Below are 21,643 nucleotides of genomic sequence, written 5' to 3' on the forward strand. Positions count from 1 at the left end.
AGTGACAAGGATATTCAACATTATTATGATTATTACATTTATACCAACCGTTGCTTTAATTTCAAAGAGAGTGTTAACCCAACCAGTTCTCTCTTTTTCATGTCACAACAAAGACAAGCATTTCCTCCTTTAGTGATAAACAACAGTGACAAAACAAATCTGAAATATAGAGCAACATATGAATGCTTCCAACAACATTCACTGATTTCATGTTGTTTCCTGTCCAGTGTTATTTTTTTAACAAAAGGCTGCAGTTATCTTCTTTTTCAAGGTAGCAACAACACAATAAACATACAGATCACATTAAAAAAAGTCCTGCATGCAGTTCAAAAAATGTTATTAGTTGTAATTATTATATACCAGGCATGGGCAAACGTTGGCCCTCCGGGTGTTTTGGACTTCAACTCCCAAAATTCCTAACAGCCGGAATTGTGGGAATTGAAGTCCAAAACACCAGAAGGGCCAAAGTTTGCCCATGCCTGGTATATAGAGATTTTTTTTCAGAAACCACAGAAGTTAACAGAAAGTTCTTGAACCAAAATACCAAAGAGAAGGTTTTCTGTTCTTTGAAAATGATTCTTTGGGGCTCATACCTGCCATAGATGTGGGTGAAACGTCAGGAGAGAATGCTTCTGGAACATGGAAAACTCACAGCAACCAAGTGATCCTCTTATTATATTCTAAATAATATGGGAGGCTCAGAAGCAAATGATCCATGAACTGAGTTGTTGTGCGTTTTCTGGGATGTATGGCCATGTACTGGTATGTATGGCTGGTATGTACTGGTATGTATGGCTGAGGGGGGAAAAGGAAGAGACCTGAGGCTGTTAGGAATTGTGGGAGTTGGGAGTCCAAAACCTCTGGAAGCCCCAAGTTTGCCCATGCCTGCTTTATACAATAGATTCTCAAGACCTCATGGAACACAGGATCTCCCCCATTTCTACACACTTTTGAAATAGTTTACAGACTGGGTCCCACAGAGCCTATCATACGAATGCAAAACTATTTCCATCTGTTGCCTGTAGGACTCAGTCTGTAAACTGTTTCAAAAATGTGTAGAAATGGAGTATTATAGAGTCCGGAATTAATCGTCTTCACAGCTTCTGATTTGCACGGAAATGGCTGAAGGCGCTTAATAGGATGGGATCTGTCATATTCACCTGCATTAGTGACATTGAAGAGTGGGCGTTCTTGTGGGCAGTCTCCAAATGAGCATCAATGCTCCTGTTCTCGCCAGGAATCCTATTGCATGATTCTTTCAAGGTCATTTTAAAAAATATTTATTTATCAGGGGCCATGATAACACAACAGGGTTCAACCAGAAGCTACAGAAGATCTTGCCGAACGGAGTAGGCGGTTCAAGCCATAGATTGGGGTGAGCTCCCACCGTCAGCCCTAGCTTCTGCTTACATAGCAGTTCGAAAACAGTAATGTGTGAAGATAAACAGGTACCGCTTTGGTGGGGAAATAAAAGATGCTCCTGAAGACATGCCGGCAATTCAATGAGGACAACAGGCTCTTTGGCATGGAAAAATGGAACAACAGCACCTCCCCATGGCCGAGTTAAGCACAACCTCCAGATGTCGGAGATGGAAAAAAAAGAGGGGAAGCCTTGCCTTTGTTGATGCACTGTCTGTCTTTGTTGTCAATTGTTTAACGGCAATGAATGTTTGCCATATATGCACTCTGTAATCTCCTCTGAGTCAGAATATAAATAAAGTATATTATTATTATTGCGCAAACCAGCTGATCCCCAACCCATCTAAAACACAGGCATGTGCCTTTCATCTCAAGAAGAGACAAGCATCCCGAGCTCTGAGGATCACCTGGGAAGGAATCCCACTGGAGCATTGCAGCGCACCCAAATACCTGGGAGGAGTCACTCTGGAATGTGCTCTGACCTTCAAGAAGCACTGCCTGAACATCAAGCAAAAAGTGGGTGCTACAAACAATATAATACAAAAGCTGACTGGCACAACCTGGGGATCACAACCAGACACAGTGAAGACATCTGCCCTTGCGCTGTGCTACTCTGCTGCTGAGTATGCATGCCCAGTGTGGAACACATCTCATCACGCTAAAACAGTGGATGTGGCTCTTAATGAGACATGCCACATTATCACGAGGTGTGTGCGCCCTACACCACTGGAGAAATTACACTGCTTAGCCGGTATTGCACCACCTGACATCCGCCGGGAAGTAGCAGCCAATAGTGAAAGGACCAAGGCAGAGACATCTCCAGCTCATTCCTTGTTTGGGTATCAGCCAGCACGTCAACGACTTAAATCAAGAAATAGTTTTCTAAGATCTACAGAGACACTCGCTGGAACACCTCAGCAAGCCAGAGTCCAAAAGTGGCAGGCTCAAACCCAGAACCTCAACCAATGGCTGATACCAAATGAGAGACTCCTCCCTAGGCACACAGAAGACTGGGCGACTTGAAAGGCGCTGAACAGACTGCGCTCTGGCACCACGAGATGTAGAGCCAACCTTCAGAAATGGGGCCACAAAGTGGAGTCCACGACATGCGAGTGCGGAGGGGAGCAAACCACTGACCACCTGCTGCAATGCAACCTGAGCCCTGCCACATGCACAATGGAGGACCTTCTTGTGGCAACACCACAGGCACTCCAAGTGGCCAGATACTGGTCAAAGGACATTTAATCAACTACCAAGCTTGCAAACTTTGTGGGTTTTTTTATCTGTTTGTTTTGTTCTGTTAGAAATGTAATGCAATGGTCTGGTTGCCCCTGACACGATAAATAAATTGTGCAATTTCAATATATTAGCACTTTGTTCTTGCTATGGGTTGTTGTAGGTTTTTCCGGGCCATATGGCCATGTTCTGGAGAAAAATTGGCTCCAGAACATGGCCATATAGCCCGGAAAAACCTACAACAACCCATGGATTCCGGCCATGAAAGACTTCGACAATACATTTTTGTTTCTATGTTTTTCCCCTTGTCAGAGCTAGATTTTGGACTTCCGCCATTCCGAGGTTTCCCCTTTCTCAATTATAAAAAAGAAAGAAAGCGGTACAGGCAGGGACTACACGTGTCTGTGTGATAGCTCGGAACATGGAGGGTTAGTGTAGAAATGGACAAACGTATATTGAGTGTAATTAGGTGAATATATTATCCGTTTTCATCATAAATACAATGGAACAAAATGCTATGTTAAGAAGACGGTTCCCTCTGCTTCCCAACCTCATGGGATGAAGTCCCATGTTAACCGGCACCATTGGGATTGCTAAATCCCTAGATAAATGTAGTTTCTGGTTGAGAGTTATTATTAAAAATAGGCCTAATTAATACTATACCATACATAGACTCTCCCTCTCTCTCTATATATATATATTTCGTGTCAGGAGCGACTTGAGAAACTGCAAATCGCTTCTGGTGTGAGAGAATTGGCCATCTGCAAGGACATTGCGCAGAGGACACCCTGATGTTTTACCATGTGGGAGGCTTCTCTCATGTCCCAGCATGAGAAGCTGGAGCTGACAGATGGAGCTCATCCTACTCCCTGGATTCAAACTACTGATATTTCAGTCAGCAGTCCTGTTTAACTCATCGCGCCACCAGGAGCTCCAACTTGATGTGATATTAATATTGAAAGACAACAATTAAAAGCAAATTAAAAACATAATACAACAGTTTTACTTCATATACACATTTTCGTTTTATTTAAAGTATTATTTCTTTGATTTTTGTCAGTTGCTTGAGAGTTCTGGTTAACTGAGAGTCTGCTATATTAGGATCTCAAAGGTAAAAGGATCTCATTTGAATTTCCTGATGCAACCAATACGTACAACTACCATGATTTGCCATACAATTCCCTGCCATGCACACACACACTAACATGTAAACAAAACAACAGAATACAACAGATTCTCAATTATCCAGAACTCAAGCTATCAGTACTCTCAAGGAACCAACCAAAAATTAAAACTAAATCATTTTTAAGGGAAATGTAAGTTTAAACTTGGCATGCTAGGCTATACATAAACCAATGCTAAAAAGGTTAAAATATATTAGTGAAGTTTATTAAAAGTTGACAAGTTTAATGACTGACATTAAACTAAAATTGCATACTGCATTTACAAAGTTGTCTTTATAACACAGTAAAACTGTGCTGCATTAAGTTTTTTTTTTGTCGTGTCAGGAGTTGCTCCTGTTGTGAAGTTGTGTTTGTCTTAATTTGCTTTAAATTACCTTATTTCACTATTAATATCAAGTCAATAAGGAGATTATAGAATGGTATAGTATAGGGTATGGGGTAAGGGCCTCCTGGTGGCGCAGCTGGTTAAACTGCAGACCGAAAGGTTGGCAGTTCGAATCCCAGGAGTGGGGTGAGCTCCTGCTGTTAGTCCCAGCTTCTTCGAATCCAGGGAGCAGGGAGAGCTCCTGCTGTTAGCCCCAGCTACTTCTAATCTAGGGAGTGGGGGTGTGCTCCTGCTGTTAGCCCCAACTTCTTCAAATCCAGGGAGCGGGGTGTGCTCTTGCTGTTAGCCCCAGCTTCTTTGAATCCAGGGAGCTGGGAGAGCTCCTGATGTTAGCCCCAGCTACTTCTAATCTAGGGAGTGGGGGTGTGCTCCTGCTGTTAGCCCCAACTTCTTCAAATCCAGGGAGCGGGGTGTGCTCTTGCTGTTAGCCCCAGCTTCTTTGAATCCAGGGAGCTGGGAGAGCTCCTGATGTTAGCCCCAGCTACTTCTAATCTAGGGAGTGGGGGTGTGCTCCTGCTGTTAGCCCCAACTTCTTCAAATCCAGGGAGCGGGGTGAGCTCCTGCAGTTAGCCCCAACTTCTTCAAATCCAGGGAGCGGGGTGAGCTCTGGCTATTAGCCCCAGCTTCTTCAAATTCAGGAAATGGGGTGAGCTCCTGTTGTTAGCCCCAGCTTCTTCAAATCCAGAGAGTGGGGTGAGCTCCCGCTGTTAGCCCCAGCTTTTTCAAATCCAGGGAGTGGGGTGAGCTCCTGCTGTTAGACCTAGCTGCTTCAAATCCAGGGAGCAGGTAGAGCTCCTGCTGTTGGCCCCAGCTTCTTCAAATACAGGGAGCAGGGTGGGTTCCTGCTGTCAGCCCCAGCTTCTGCCAACCTAGCAGTTTGAAAACATGCAAATGTGAATAGATCAATAGGTACCACTCCAGTGGGAAGGTAATGGTGCTTCATGCAGTGATGACAGTCACATGACCTTGGAGGTGTCTATGAACAATGCTGGCTCTTCGGCTTAGAAATGGAGATGAGCACCACCCCCCCAGAGTTGGGTACAACTAGACAGAGTTGGGTACAACAATATCAAGGGGAAAGCTTTACTTTACCTATAGCATGGGGTACAGTATTAGGCCTATTTTAATAGCAACTCTCAAGCAACTAGAAACTACATTTATCCAACATCTATCAAACTTCATGGGTGCCAGTTAACTGAGGCTCTAAAGCAACCAGAAACTAGATTTATCCAACATCTATTAAGCTTCATGGGTGCCGGTTAACTGAGGCTGGCTCTACATTGTCATATAATCCAGTTTATTTCTGTGTAAATGTGTATTTTTTTTTACCCTGCCATATAATTGGGATTCAGAAACTGGATTATATAACAGTGTAGATGCAGCCCGAGAGTCTATTGCATCTCATATCTTGACTGCATCTCATACTACAAAAATAAAAGAAGAGCACCTTTCGCTTATAACACCATTTTCCCCTCATTTTATTGTTCTTGCGTTATTAACATCTATGCCTAAGTGATGAAAGCCATACTTTCAAAAAGTAAATTGTGCACATTTTAAATCAGTGATAAAACATCGCAAAATTTTGCTTTGCGTTTCCAGTGGGCTCAGTGTAAAACATCCTGGAAGCGCAGCAAACCAGGCAGGTCTTATTAGATCACCTTTACAAAATCAGAAAAGATAAAGAAAGATCTGAAATGCTTGACTGGAGAAAGAAGGTCGGTCGCTCTGGAACGGTGAGGATGTCAATGCAGGCTGTGTGTCGACGTGATCAAGCTCTTGTGTAAATTAGGATTTTGACTGTGCCGGTTTCGGCTCCGAACAGAAGAAAACATGGTGTCGCAACCCGGGACTTTGCATTTGTGGAGCTGGCGGAGATGCACAGTTTTGTAATGGGCCCTGAACGTCCCTTTGTTGCTGTAGCTTTTTTGGCATAGATCACAGGTAATGGGCAAACTGGAAGGTAGATTCGAGAAGCTTGGGTCTGAGTTGTCTCTCAGAGAAAAGTCTTGGTAGAGTTCTTCATTTGGCATTAAGCAGGTACTTTCACAGCTTTCCTCACTGTCTTCTGAAGCTCTGGGATCATCGTCCTCACCTCCGTCTGAATCCCAAGAATGGCCACTGCTCTCTGACTTGACGCTTGATGTAGTGCTCAAATCCAGAACGGCGCCATCATGGATTGGGTCGTACCCATAGCTTAAAGGAGAAGGCTCCCCCATCTTGCTCATCGGGAAGACTAGGCTGCCAGTTTTGTTCATCCCTTTAAAGATGACAGATGTCTGTTGCCTGAGGTCTCTTTTTGAGAAGTCATCTGGGACAGCCTCTTTCGCCGTGTCCTTCAAGAGGTATGTTTCATCGAAGCAGTTCTCCTTCATTTCCAAGGGATCTTTGGTTAAAAGCTTGTGGTGAAGATTTATATTGGAGCTATGCCTAGAGAAATGAGAAAGATAATCAGCAATGCTTTATTTATTTATTTATTTTGTGTACTTCTACTCCGCCCTTCTCAACCCCCGAGGGAGGACTCAGGGCGGCTTACAAAAAGGCACAATTCGATGCCTACACAGTAATACAAATAAGATATAGACAGCAATTAAAAACAGTTATAACAGTTAAGAACAATCAATATATATCACAGTCAATAAAAAAACAATCTTATGCTCAACGTTCGCAACTCAGAGTCCATAGCTTCATTCCACATTTTCCATTCCTATCAATCGTCATTGTCCTTTATTTGTCTGCCAGAATGCCCAAACGCCTGGTCCCAAATGCAAACAGAAAATAAATTAATCTCGAAGATGATTAATTGAACTTGAACCTGATTCTCTGTTTGTTCCTCCTGATGCTAATGAAAGTATATTTACTGATGCTAGTGGAAATGTACCTTTTGATGCCAATGCTCCTGAAATTAGTGAGGAAGAAACTGCTGTAGGTTTGGAAAATGCCAATGTTCCTGAAATTAGTGAGGAAGGAACTTCTGTAGATTTGGAAAATGAAAGTACCAGTGTTCATGAGAATGTTTCAGAGGGAGACCTTGAACTTTCCCTCCCTTCTGCACCTGTTAACTGTAATGACAACAGAAGGGGCCAAATTTGGGAAGACAGAAGTAAAACACTCAGTTTGCATCGATCCTCCCGAATTCAAGAATTAAAAACATTGGCTTCAAAAAAGAAGGGCGGTTCACGGAACCGATTCTTGAGTTTTAATTTCAATACGCCAGGCTGATTGCCTCAGTTCAGGCATCGTTTCAGAATTGATGAAGACCTTGGCAGTTCTCCCGGTTCCCTGGCCATAGTTTGGGAAGATTTCTAGAATATCAAGTACGGTTAGTGGATTGCTAACAGATTCCAGTATTTTCCCAGTGAGGCTTTTGGTTTTGCTTTGTCCATTTAAATTCATGTTTGCTGATTTTGCTGTGGCTTTTGACTTGCATTTTTCCTTTATTTTGTAAGCATTTTTCTTCAATAAAAAAGGATTGTTTTTCACAGCCAAGTGTGTTGGATAGTTATCTGAGGGCCTCGTTCCCTGCTCTGGATTGCAACAATATATAAAAAGCTCTTAGAAGGAGAAGGAAACACAGAAAAGGAGAAAACTTAAATGAGAAAGTGGAAAAACAACCTAGGAAGAGAGATAAAGAAAGAAGAATGGGAAGAAGTATGGAATGAGAAACTAAAATACTCGAAAGCAATGGAACTCAAAGAAAATTGGTTTAAGATAGCCCATAGGTGGTATATAACCCCACATAGGTTAGGGAAATTCAACAAAAACACGAACACAAAATGTTGGAAGTGTGGAAAACAGGAAGGGACATATTATCACCTATGGTGGACCTGCCCAAAAGCGACAAACTATTGGGGAAAAAATACAAAAATTGCTACAAAGAATACTGAAGGTAGATATACCTTGGAAACCAGAAACCTTCTTATTAGGGATGCATAACATAAAAATGGAAAAAAATAAGGACAAAATCTTATTCCTCTTAATGACAGCAGCTAGAATAATTTATGCAAAAATTGGAAAGAAAAAGATCCCCCGGAGGAAGAGGAATGGCTAACAAAGATCCTTGATATAAGAAACATGGACAAATTAACTTATATACTTTTAAAAAGGGGGGGGGGGTACTCCAACAGCTGAAATAGACTGGAAACAAGTAACAACATATTTAGTAGAGGAAAAAAATATGAAAATAATCACATGAAAGAGACGAAAGAAAATACAAATTAGGGGAGAGCAGAAGAGAGACGAAAGAGGAAAAATACAATAGAGGAAAGGAATGAAGGAATAGGAAGAACCTCCGAAAGACACCGGGAAGTCAACGTCAGATTCACAACAATCACACCCCGTTTCTACACCTGGCACACTATATATTTCCAGTAGCCATAAATCAGACTACTCTCTATCCTTCCTATACTACTACCCCCCCCTATTTCTTTCTACCCCCCTTCTACCCTACCCATTCAGTTACTGTATGTTTTTATGAAAAATGAATAAAGATCATTTTAAACACCCAAATCCACGTTTTTAATTTCCTTCTAAAGGAAAGGAGGGATGACGATGATCTAATTTCCCTGGGGAGTGAATTCCACAGGTGAGGGGCCACCACTGAGAAGGCCCTGCTCCTCGTCCCCGCCAATCTCACTTGTGATAGAGGTGGGGCCGACAGCAGGGCCTCCCCTTAAGATCTTAAATTCCGAGGTGGGACGTAGAGGGAGATGAGTTCGGACAGATATGCTGGGCCGGAACTGTATAGGGTTTTGTAGGTCAAAACCAGCACTTTGAATTGTGCTAGGAATTGGATCGGCAGCCAGTGGAGCTGGCACAGCAGGGGGGTGGTATGCTCCCTGTATGACGCTCTGGTGAGTAATCTAGCTGCCGCCCGTTGGACTAATTGCAATTTCCGAACAGTCTTCAAAGGCAACCCCACACAGTAATCGGGATGTGACAAGAGCGTGGACCACCGTGGCCAGATCCGACTTCCCAAGGTACGGGCACAGCTGGCGCACAAGTTTTGTGCAAAGTTTTGTGCAAAAGCTCTGCCGGCCACCGCCGAGACTTGGGGTTCCAGGCTCAGCGATGAGTCCAGGATCACTCCCAAGCTGCGAACCTGCGTCTTCAGGGGGAGTGGAACCCCATCCAGCACAGGTTGTAACCCTATGCCCTGTTCGGTCTTACGACTGACCAGTAGGACCTCTGTCTTGTCTGGATTCAGTTTCAATTTGTTAGCTCTCATTCAGTCCGACACAGCTCTCATCCAGTCTGGTATGCATTTTGGACACCAATTTTTTGGGAAGCAGAGAAGCCTTGGAGTCACATAAAGGTTAGAGCAATGTTTCTCAACCTTCCGAATGCCACGACCCCTTAATACAGTTCCTCATGTTGTGGTGACCCCCAACCATAAAATTATTTTTGTTGCTACTTCATAACTGTCATTTGTCTTCTGTTATGAATAGTCATGTAAATACCTGATATCCAGGATGTATTTTCATTCACTGGACCAAATTTGGCACAAATACTCAATACACCCACATTTTAATACTGGTGGGCTTGGGGGTGGGATTGATTTTGTCATTTGGGAGTTGTAATTGCTGTGATTTATAGTCCACCTACAATCAAAGGAGAGAATGCTTCTAGAACATGGCCATATACGGCTCCGGCCCAGCTTACTTATCCGAACGTATCTCTCTCTATGTTCCACCTTGAAATTTCAGATCTACTGGGGAGGCCCTGCTTTTGGCGGACGTGATTGCGCAATATGCTAAAAAAACCTCCAAATGGGAGAGGGGGAACTTCTGAAGCTTCCCTCTCCCTCTGTTGTTGACTGTTGGTGTGATAATTTATTTTTTATCACTGATAAAACAAACAACAACCCTAAAACTTGCACCAGACATACAGAAATAATTACGAAACAATTACGAAACAATTTCAAAACAATTTTGAACCAATTACGAAACAATTACGAAACAATACAAAATAAATTGGAAAAATTGTTTCGATTTTTAATTACTCCTCACACTATTCCTGCATGGCTCAATATCGGATCGTAAGCTAATTTAAATACGAATTAATAACGAATTACGAAATTAACGAATGAAACCGCCCAGCCCTAATATATATATATATATATATATACACACACATTTACACAGAGATCATTTGTAAATTATTTTCTTACCTGTCCCGGCTTCTACGAGAAGGGAAAGCAGCATTACAACCCTGCACCGTGCAAAGATGCATTTCTTTGAGGTGCACATTTTTGAAATGCAGTTTTACACTGTAAGGGGTCTTAAAGGTCTTCTTACAGATGTCACAGTGGAAGCAACCGTCTCCCTTAGAAGGCCCCAGGGCATGTTGATTGACATAATCCATATCTTTCAAGGCTTCGGACCCAGGAATGGCTGCACTTCTACTGGAGAGTGATCCGAACCCACTCCCACGCAGCAAGTGGAGATGCAACTCAGAGAAGTCATTCCCAAAAACCTTGCAATTCAACTGCCCCTTAAGACAGCCATGGGCTTCAGCAACTGCTTTGAATCCATCACGTTGCTGATTTAGATCTTCACATCCATTTTCACTCGGAGCTGTTTGTAACAATTTGCTCAGTTCTAGCTTATCCTTTTTCTCGGAGTGATGCAATTCATCTGCTTTGATGCCCAGCTTATTTGACTTGAAAGATTTTGGTTCTTCAGCTTCAGAAAAGGATTTCCACGATACCTCTGAATGGGATTGCTTGTCTACAGAATGGTTCACATTGTGTTCTCCCCTGGACTTTTGCATCTCCGCTTGCCCTTCACGGACCACTTGTGGAGGCAAGTCATCTTCCAAGCTGGCAACTTCATTCACAACTCTTGCTCTTTCAGCAGCTCCTTTCTCTATCTTGATGGGCATGCTAGACTTACGGGATTTTTTCTTAGGCAGCACCCCAAAAAGCGATTCGTTGGAAACCAACGGCTCAGGCGTCGAGGAGGAAACCAGAGGGAGAGAAGGAAGGCTGCCCGGTGTGTTTGCTAACTCTGCTGGAGCAACCGGATTGCGATAGAAAGGAAGAACTGGTTGGACTGTCTTCAGGTTTGGAAAGAGAATGCCGTTTTGTCCAGCGCCGTGAAAACCTGGTTGCACTTTGGAGTCAATGCAAGAACTTCCATAGCTAGGAAGAGCTCTGTTATCTGGAGGTAATAAGGGAAAATCTGTCTTTTTGATCTCTTCCAGTCCGTTGACGGCCAACCCATTCCTCAAATCTTTGTCGCGGTTGTTTCGGTTCATAGGCATGTGGAGCCGAGGGTTGGGGTTGGCGCTGTGGCGATTCCGACTCCGCAGAGAGCTAAACACCATGTTGCAACCTTCTATGATGCATTTGTGTTTGATCTTCAAGTGGACAGCGTTATAGTGGATCTTCAGCGTTCCTTTGTCGTAAAATGTCTTTTCGCACGCAGTGCAAAAAACACGCCCTTTCCTCATCCCGGTTCCATTCTTCTCAATAGATTTCGCCTGACTTTGTGGGGAAACCTGGCCCACTTCGAGCCTTGCGTCGGCATTCGGAGAGTTCATATCCCTTGGGGAAACATCCTGCTCTGGCTTCATGGTATCTGGACTGGTTGCAGCCTTCTCTTTTTCAGCTTGAAATGAAGCACTGGCCATCAAGAAGATGTTTTCTGAAAACGGTGTACGAACATCTGGCTTCAGTTCATTGCTATCCTGTGGTTGTTCCATCAGAAGCCTCTCAGGAGGCGAACCTATCAGAGGTGGAGGCACCGGGCTAAAAATCTGAAACGGCAGCATGAAAGCCATGTTGTGCACCACATTTTCGAAGTGATGGACGTTCACAGGGTTAATTTTGTCTAAAGATGTAGACAAGGCTAGATTCCTCTGATTGCAGCTTTCAATGAATGCCCTTATATCCATGTTAGCCGATGCAGACGGGATGATGACGGACTGCCCCTCTTTCTCCTGAATTGCCATGAGCTCGACGATGGGCTTTGTTTCACCGAAACGTAGAAACTGCTGCAAAGTCGCCAACTCCTCTTCACCAGTCATGATGCTCCAGTGATCCAGGACCTTTCCAGAAGCATCCTAACAAAGACAAAACAAACATGAGCAACATCACAGAACTATCTAATCGACATGGGTACTCTAATGGAGTGGTTTCCATCTTCAGCTTAAAGAAACTGCACCTTCAATGGCTAATATGCAGGAGATTCTTGCAACTTAAGTCCCACAACATTTGCAGATCTAGATTTAGCAATTCCTGCTTAATAGCTTTTATTCAACTTATACCAACGCTGAGTTGTTGTAGCTTTTTCGGGTTGTATGGCTATGTTCTAGAACAGTGGTTCTCAACCTTACAAATGCCGTGACCCCTTTATATAGTTCCTCATGTTGTGGTGACCCCCAACCCTAAAATTATTTTCATTGCTACTTCATAACTGGAATTTTGCTACTAAGAATCATCATGTAAATATCTGATAGGCAGGATGTATTTTCCTTCTCTGGACCTTGTGAGTTGTAGTTGCTGGGATTTATAGTTCACCCACAATCAAAGAACATTTTGAACTCCATCAGAGATGGAATTGTCCCAATCTTGGCACACAGAATGCCCATGACCAGCAAAAAATAATGAAAGTGTTAGGTGAGCATTGAGTTTGGGAGTTGTAGTTCACCTATCTCCAGAAAGCACTGCAGACTCAAACAATGATAGATCTGGACTAAACTTGGCACAAATACTCAATATGCCCAAATGTGAACACTGTTGGGAGTTTGGGGAAAATAGACCTTGACATTTGGGAGTTGTAACTGCTGGGATTTATAGTTCACCTACAATCAAAGAGCATTCTGAACCCCACCAATGGCAGAATTAGGTCAGACTTCCCACACAGAACTCCCATGACCAGCAGAAAATATTGTGTATCCTGATGGTCTTTGGCGACCCCTCCAGCACCCTATTGCGCCCCCCCCCCCCAAGGGTCCCGACCCCCAGTTTGAGAAACACTGTTCTAGAATTCTCCCCGCCAGGATTCTCCTGGCGGGGACGAGAGACAGGGCCTTCTCAGTGGTGGCCCCTCAGCTGTGGAACGCCCTTCCTACAGATATTAGATCGACCCCCTCCCTATTGGCATTTCAGAGGAAAGTGAAGACCTGGTTGTTCGAGCAGGCATTTGATTAGGCAGCGTAATGAATATAGGAACACGGAATAACAGATGAGGAGATTGGATCTTGATTCTACTGATGAGACACTAATGATTTGTTATATTGAGGCTTAATTGTTTATTATGCTACTGTTTTAACTGTCCCTTAACTGTTTTTATGATGTTTAGCACTGATTTTTTGCTGTTGTTAACCGCTTTGAGTTGCCTAAGGGTTGAGAAAAGCGGTTTATAAATGAAGCAAATAAATAAATAAATAAATACATATAAAGCATTCTCTCCTGACGTTTCACTTGCATCTGTGGCAAGCATCCTCACAACCTCTAAGGATGCTTGCCACAGATGCAGGTGAAATGTCAGAAGAGAATGCTTCTAGAACATGGCCATACAACCTGAAAAACCTACAACAATCCAGTAATTCCAGCCATGACAATACATTGACAATACATTGTACCAAAGCTGCTTTGAAACATTGCTCTTTTAGTCGCATGAGAGACATGAAGCCATGGCTTCTCTCACACATTTGCAAACCACTCTCTTGTTCACCAGCTATATGAAATAGGGTCCATCTACAGCAGTGCTTCCCAACCTTGGGTCCAGATGTTTTTGGCCTACAACTCCCAAAAATCCCAGCTAGTTTGCCATTTCTGGGAATTGTAGGCCAAAAACACTTGTGGACCCCAGGTTGAGAACAACTGATCTACATGGTAGAATTAATGCAGCTGGAAACCACTTTAACTGCCATTACTCAATACTATAGAATTGTACGAGTTGTAGTTTTACAAAGTCTTTAGCTTTCTCTGCCCCACCAAAGTTCAAATCCCATGGGAAAAGGGGAGAGGCGGCGGGCCCTTCGTTCTCTCATCCGCTGCCTTTTTTGCACTGCTTTCAGTGCTCCATCTGCCCCGTGTTCAGCGGGGGGGGGGGGGGGGGGAGGTGGAGGCGAGCCCTTCGCTCTCTCCCTCTTGCCCTACCCTTGGGCACGAGGCCGATGGAGTGCTGAAAGGGGCACAAAAAGGCAGTGGGGGAGGAAATGAAGAGCCCCCCACCTTCCTGCAGGCTGTGGGGCTAGCGAAGCACCGAAGGCAGCGCAAAAAAGCAATGTGCAGGGCCCCTCTGCCACCCCCTACACACCATCCCCATATGCCATGAGGCCTCTGGGTCTCCCCATGTGGCATGAATATCAATGCGTGGGGGGGGGGGGTTGAGTGAAATGCCCTCTGCCGCTCTCCCGCCTCATCCATGGGGGGGGGGGCACAGAGCGCGGGCAGTGGAGGGCCCTTTGGTCACACACACCCTCATGCATTCTAGTCATCAAAGATATTTCAACTTTAGAGCAAGTTCTTAACACGACTATATATCAATTATTAAGTATAACATATGGTGGGATTTGTAGTACCTTCAACAGCATCCAATTCCGAGCACAATTCAAAGTGCTGGTTTTGACCTACAAAACCCTATACGGTTCCGGCCCAGTGTATTTGTCCGAACGGATCTCCCTCTACATCCCATCTCGAAGCTTAAGATCATCTGGGGAGGCCCTGCTCTCGACTCCGCCACTCTCACAAGTGAGGTTGGCGGGGACGAGAAGCAGGGCCTTCTCAGTGGTGGCCCCTCACCTGTGGAACTCACTCCCCGGGGAGATAAGATCAGCGACTTCCCTTTTGACGTTCAGGAAAAAATTGAAGACCTGGATCTGGGACCAAGCCTTTGGTCATTCTGGCAGCTAAGGATCTGATGATAAATAAGGACAGATGGAATGGAATGGACATACGGACTCTGAACACTGAGCATGAGATTGTTTTGCTATTTTAACTATGTATTGATGTTTTTAATTTGTTAACTGTTGAATTGCTTTTTGTATTGTTTGTGAATTGATTCAGGCATCGAATTGTGCCTTCGTCTGTAAGCCGCCCTGAGTCCCCTTCGGGGTGAGAAGGGCGGGGTAAAAGTAATTGAAATAAATAAATAAATAATAAATAAATATGTTGTCCATACACTCTTCCAAACCCCTCCAGTATTTTCTGTTCGTCATGGGAGTTCTGTGTGCCAACTACCTTTTATTTTTCAGTGATTGGTTTGGGGGGGGGGGGGACCAAAATACTGTTTGCTTACTAGGGCTGGTCAATTCGTTTCGTTAATTCGTATTTCGTTAAAAAATTCGTTAATTTTTGAATTACGAAACGATTACAAAACTTTTTTTTAAACCTGGAAGTGTTTTTAAATTTCGAAACGGCAGGCGCCAAAAATTTTTGTATTTCCGTCCATTTCGGAAATACGTAAGATGGCCGCCTGGCTTGCTGGGAGCTCTCCTCTCTCGGCGCTGGCTGAGCAAGCGAGAGGGCGAGCGAGAGGGCGAGCGGCGAGCGAGAGGGTGAGGGTGAGCGGCGAGCGAGAGGGCGAGCGAGAGGGCGAGGGCGAGCGGCGAGCGAGAGGGCGAGTGAGAGGGTGAGAGGGAGGTCTCCTTCTCTTTCTTTCATTGGCTCAATGCTGTAGCATCCTGGGAGTTGTAGTTTGGCAGCCTGGGAAAAAGAGCCCCTCCTGGAAGGAACCCATCCTAGCGAGAGAGCGAGAGGGCGAGCGAGAGGGCGAGCGGCGAGCGAGAGGGCGAGCGGCGAGCGAGCGGCGAGTGAGAGGGCCCGCCAGAGTGAGTGCCTGCCTTCCCTCAATAATAATTTCTCCTCCCTATTCTACTAAATTAATAATTAAATTAAAAAAATATTTAAAAAATATTGAAAAAAAAAGGCTGCCATCTTTACAAAATGTTTTGTAAATATTTACGAAATTTCGTAAATACCGAACTTTTTTTTTGGAAAATTTTGTAATTATTTTAAATATCGAAACAAAAAAACACCCCAATTACAAATCGATTTTAGAAACAAATTTTTGCGTTGTTACCCAGGCCTATTGCTTACACTTGAAAATTACCTAGGGCTGGCCCTGGTAGCATGTGCCATTGTAAGCTCTTGGTTCCAGCACATCAAAAACAGAGCTGTGGTTTTAAGGAGGGAAAATTATTTTTGCTACTGTTATTAAACACCTGGAGTCAGAAATCCACACCAATGTATAGCAAATTATTCACAGATCTATCATTAGAACCGCACGAAGAGTAGAAGGTATTTTGCAGTGGTCCCACCAAACATTGAAATATGAGCCACACATAGATAAGATGCCTATAGTCAAGTGTACTTCCAATGCAAGTTTAATAATCTTCCAAGCTGCTAAGATCAGAGAACAAATGAACCTGCATCGATCCTTCACCAGTGTTCACAGAGCACAGCTGTAATTACACCAGAGTCTTGGAGTTCTTTCAAACTCCAGCCATACCGAACTTTTCCCAATAACTACAATAAATATTTTATCACAGAACATGTATTTGATGGCCTACTGAGAGTTTTCGCTGGGCGTGCAAGACTTTTATAAGAAGATGAAGAATGCATCATCATCAATTTTTCATGCAAAAGAGGTTCAAGGTAATTGAGGCCATATTTTTTAAAAAACCCTAACACTAAAAAGCAAAATTATCAAGTGGCATTAAATATTTGTGTCATAACGTAAATTATAATGTTGCTTTACATTAAAAAGAGTGCGCCAGCTGAGAGGCAGGGAAGCTCACTTCTGCCCTGGATGCTGGCAAAGTTCAAAATGACATCACTCCAACAGAAATATATATATATTATGTTTTGGAAAACCACTGGTCATATAACCTTTTGGAAAATGGAAATCTCTAGAACCTTTTTGGAGATTTTATGATTATTCAAAAGGAATGACCTGGTTAGAAGTCACAATCTTTTGTAAAATGATGCCAAAACCTCTTGGTAAAAGCACGATGTGTTATGTCATAACCTTTGGGAAAACGGCATTCACCAGCATTCATGCAAGGCAACTAGGTTTCTCAGCTGTTAAACTGATGTACCCAGGCATGTCTTTGAACTGTTAGGGACAAAGATATGCCAGTGCACTAACATATATATATTCAACAGAGTTTCAGAAGTGTTCCTTTTAGTTGCCCAAAAACATCTTGTTGTTCATTCGTTCAGTCGTCTCTGACTCTTCATGACCTCATGGACCAGCACACGCCAGAGCTCCCTGTCGGCGGTCACCACCCCCAGCTCCTTCAAGGTCAGTCCAGTCACTTCAAGGATGCCATCCATCCATCTTGCCCTTGGTCGGCCCCTCTTCCTTTTGCCTTCCACTTTCCCCAAAAACATCTACTCTCCCTTATTTGCCTTTATTTCATGTTCTCAAAAGACAAAATAAACAGTCTTTTAAAAAAAGTAACATAGTTTAATTACAAACTCAGACAAGCATCCCAAGCTCTGAGGATCATTACCTGGGAAGGAATCCCACTGGAGCATTGCAGCGCACCCAAATACCTGGGAGTCACTCTGGACCGTGCTCTGACCTACAAGAAGCACTGCCTGAATATCAAGCAAAAGGTGGGTGCTAGAAACAATATCATACGAAAGCTGACTGGCACAACCTGGGGATCACAACCAGACACAGTGAAGACATCCGAGCGAATGCACCCCAACAGCCCCCCCTCCCCTCCTTTTTTGCCTCCCCCCCCATGCGTCTTTTTTATATGTATGTTTAAAATCTCAATAAAAATTATTTAAAAAAAAAAAAAGACATCCGCCCTTGCGTTATGGTACTCTGCTGCTGAGTACGCATGCCCAGTGTGGAACACATCTCACCATGCTGAAACAGTGGATGTGGCTCTTAATGAGACATGCCGCATTATCATGGGGTGTCTGTGCCCTACACCACTGGAGAAATTACACTGCTTAGCCGATATTGCACCACCTGGCATCCGCCGGGAAGTTGCAGCCAATAGTGAAAGGACCAAGGCAGGGACATCTCCAGCTCATCCCTTGTTTGGGTATCAGCCAGCACGTCAATGACTTAAATCAAGACATCATTTTCTAAGACCTACAGAGACACTCGCTGGAACACCTCAGCAAGCAAGAGTCCAAAAGTGGCAGGCTCAAACCCAGAACCTCAACCAATGGCTGATACCCAATGAGAGACTCCCCCTGGGCACACAGAGGACTGGGCAACTTGGAAGGCGCTGAACAGACTGTGCTCTGGCACCACAAGATGCAGAGCCAAGCTTCAGAAATGGGGCTGCAAAGTGGAATCCACGACATGCAAGTGCGGAGAGGAGCAAACCACTGACCACCTGCTGCAATGCAACCTGAGCCCTGCCACATGCACCATGGAGGACCTCCTTGAGGCAACACCAGAGGCACTCCAAGTGGCCAGCTACTGGTCAAAGGACATTTAACCAACTACCAAGCTTGCAAACTCTGTGTCTTTTGTATGTTTGTTTGTTTGTGCTGTCAGAAATGTAATACAACTGTTTGGTTGCCTGACTCGATAAATAAATCAATCACAAACTTAATGTATTCAGCATACAGGTACTTTGCTTATCAGTCCAGTTACAAGTAAATTTGAAGGAGTTTCTCTGTGTAGATAACCCAGGGCATCATTCTTATAAACAATAGTTCATAGTCCAAAGTATCTCTCTGTTTTGAGAGTCTAATAGAGTCTCTGTCTAGTCTGAAAGTCCAGTGGAGTCTAATGGCTTCTGTACAGTATTGTTCCTACTGAAATCTAAATAGTACTCTTCCTGCAGTCTTCTAAAAGCATAGTAAAGGTAAAGGTTTTCCCCGACATTAAGTGTAGTCATATTCGACTCTGGAGGGTGGTGCTCATCTCCATTTCTAAGCCAAAGAGCCGGCGTTCTCAGTAGACACCTCAAAGGTCATGTGGCCAGCATGACTGCATGGAGTGCTGTTGCCTTCTTGCTGAAACTGTACCTATTGATCTACTCACATTTACATGTTTTCAAACTGCTAGGTTGGCAGAAGTTGGACCTAACAGTGGTAGTTCACCCTGCTCCCCGGGTTTGAACTGTCAGCCTTTCTGTCAGCAAGTTCAGTAGTCAACGGTTTAACCCTTTAGGGTGCCACCAGGGGGCCCTAAAGGCATACTGGTTTCTAAAATGGAGTCTGAGTCCTGAACAAGCCCAGTTCTGATCACATGGTCTGCAGCCCCTCCCACAACAAAGAGGTAAAGAAAACTGCAAACCAATACACACACAGACAATAGAGTAAGCAATTATATACATAACAAACAACTAGTGGAGGCTTGAGAAGGTTGTGATTTCCAACATTAGGAGCATCTATATGGTATTATATTTGTATTGTGTACTGCATGCAGTCTGATCTTGAAAACTAAGCAGGGATAGTACTTGGATGGGAACCGCCAATGAATACTAGGTGCTGCAGGCTATATTTCAGAGAAAGGAATCAGCAAAATCACTTCTGAGTATACCTTGTATAGGAAAACACTATGGATTTGCCATAAACCAATGGAAATTTGAAGGTAAATGGGCACAAATGGCTGACTTGCTGTGGGACTAGAGCAGTGATGGCGAACCTATGACACGCGTAGCCATTTCTACTGACACGCGCCCTCCGGATATTATTTGTTTATTTATTTTATGCCATTTAAAAAAATAAATAGGAAAGAAATTATTATTTTGCAATGTTACCTAAATATTAAGGAGTTTCATATTTAAACTAAATGATAAATACTATTACTTTACTATATTATTCAAATATTAAAATGTATTAAATTAAATGTCAAATTAAAAAATATTTAATTATTAATATTTAGGTAACATTGCAAAATAATATTGGTTTATTTAATTATTAAGTAAACGAATATTATTTTGCATTGTTTCCTAAATATTAAGGAGTTACATATTTAAATTAAATTAAATTATAAATAATACTTTGCTATATTACTCAAATATTTCAGAATGGTAAATTGAATTTTAATTTGACATTTAATTTAATGCATTTTAATTTAATGCATTTTAAATATTTTTAATATATGCCTATATATATATATATATATATATATATATATGCCTTAAATGAAATGGTAAATTAAATATCAAAATATTATTTTGCAATGTTACTTTATTATTATTGCATTATTATTATTAGAAATACATTAAACAGCATATTAAATGCTAAAAAATACATTTAAATTAAATTAAAAATAAATAATATTTTGTTGGGTTTTTAAAATTATATTTTTATTAAACACTCCAAAAAGGATATTCTTTACATAAAGAGAGGTAGAACAACATGATAAGAGAGAAAGTGGGAATTACAATTATATATTTTTTTGTTATTTAAACTAAATATTGCGAAATTATGTTTTTTTTCTTGAAGTGACACACCACCTGAATTATGCTCAGTTTTTTGGCGAATTTTGACACACCGCACTCAAAAGGTTGCCCATCACTGGACTAGAGGGATTAATTAGCTAGGTTGATGTTTCATTGTTGTTGTTGTCTTCATCACCCTGGCTTTTTTCAGCCACTTTCAACAGATTTTAAGAAATAGCTACACACTCACAAAATGCAAACGTTTAAAAGTAATTGAACCATAAAAAAATATTAAAACTAGCCAAAAATATAAACCATTAAAATCTCAGCACAAAAAAATTAGATAAAACCTTGTACATTTTTTAAAAGCTGAGATGGGTAATCAAAGACTTGTCAAAACAGAAAGATCTTCAATTTTTTTCCCCAGAGAAAAAGAACAGGGAATAATGTCAGTAAGCTCTCTGGGAGGGAGTTCCAGAGCCCGGAGGCAGCGCTTGAAAAGGCTCTCTCTTGTGTGATTGCCAGATCTACCTCTGAGGTTGGCAGGACAGAAAGAAGGGAATATCTCAAAATAGAGGGAGGTTCTAAAGGAAGCCTGTCCAGTACATTGTCTGAATCTGGGTTTGTTCAAAATGTGTTGAAATTCAACTTGTATGCAGAACACATTATGCGATATGCGGGGCTTGATGAATGCAAGGCTGGGGTTAAAATTGCTGGAAGAAACATTAACAACCTTAGATATGCAGATGACACCACTCTGATGGCTGAAAGTGAGGAGGAGCTGAGGAACCTTCTAATCAAGGTGAGAGAAGAAAGCGCAAAAGCTAGGTTGCAGTTAAACATAAAAAAAACTAAGATTATGGCATCCGGACTGATTGAGAACTGGCAAATAGAGGGAGAAAACGTGGAGGCCATGACAGACTTCCTATTCTTAGGTGCAAAGATTACTGCAGAAACAGATTGAAGCCAGGAAATCAGAAGACACTTCCTTCTTGGGAGGAAAGCAATGACCAATCTCAATAAAATAGTGAAGAGTAGAGACATCACACTGGCAATGAAGATCTGCATTGTCAAAGCAATGGTATTCCCTGTAGTAACCTAT

The 21,643-nt window shown here is 42.7% G+C and overlaps 1 protein-coding gene across 1 annotated transcript in view; it reads right to left on the bottom strand.

Moving 5' to 3' along the window:
* Positions 1-5,167: 5,167 nt before the first annotated feature.
* BNC1 (basonuclin zinc finger protein 1) overlaps positions 5,168-21,643 on the bottom strand; it is a 40,106-nt gene continuing 23,630 nt past the window's right edge. Inside the window, exons 4-5 of the mRNA XM_060755212.2 lie at positions 10,391-12,285; positions 5,168-6,651 (exon numbers count right to left, since the gene is read on the bottom strand). Coding sequence (XP_060611195.2) covers positions 5,967-6,651; positions 10,391-12,285 — 2,580 coding nt within the window. The 3' untranslated portion in view covers positions 5,168-5,966. The remainder of the gene's footprint in view (positions 6,652-10,390; positions 12,286-21,643) is intronic.

Source organism: Anolis sagrei, chromosome 9 (assembly GCF_037176765.1).
Source record: "Anolis sagrei isolate rAnoSag1 chromosome 9, rAnoSag1.mat, whole genome shotgun sequence".
NCBI lineage: Eukaryota > Metazoa > Chordata > Lepidosauria > Squamata > Dactyloidae > Anolis > Anolis sagrei.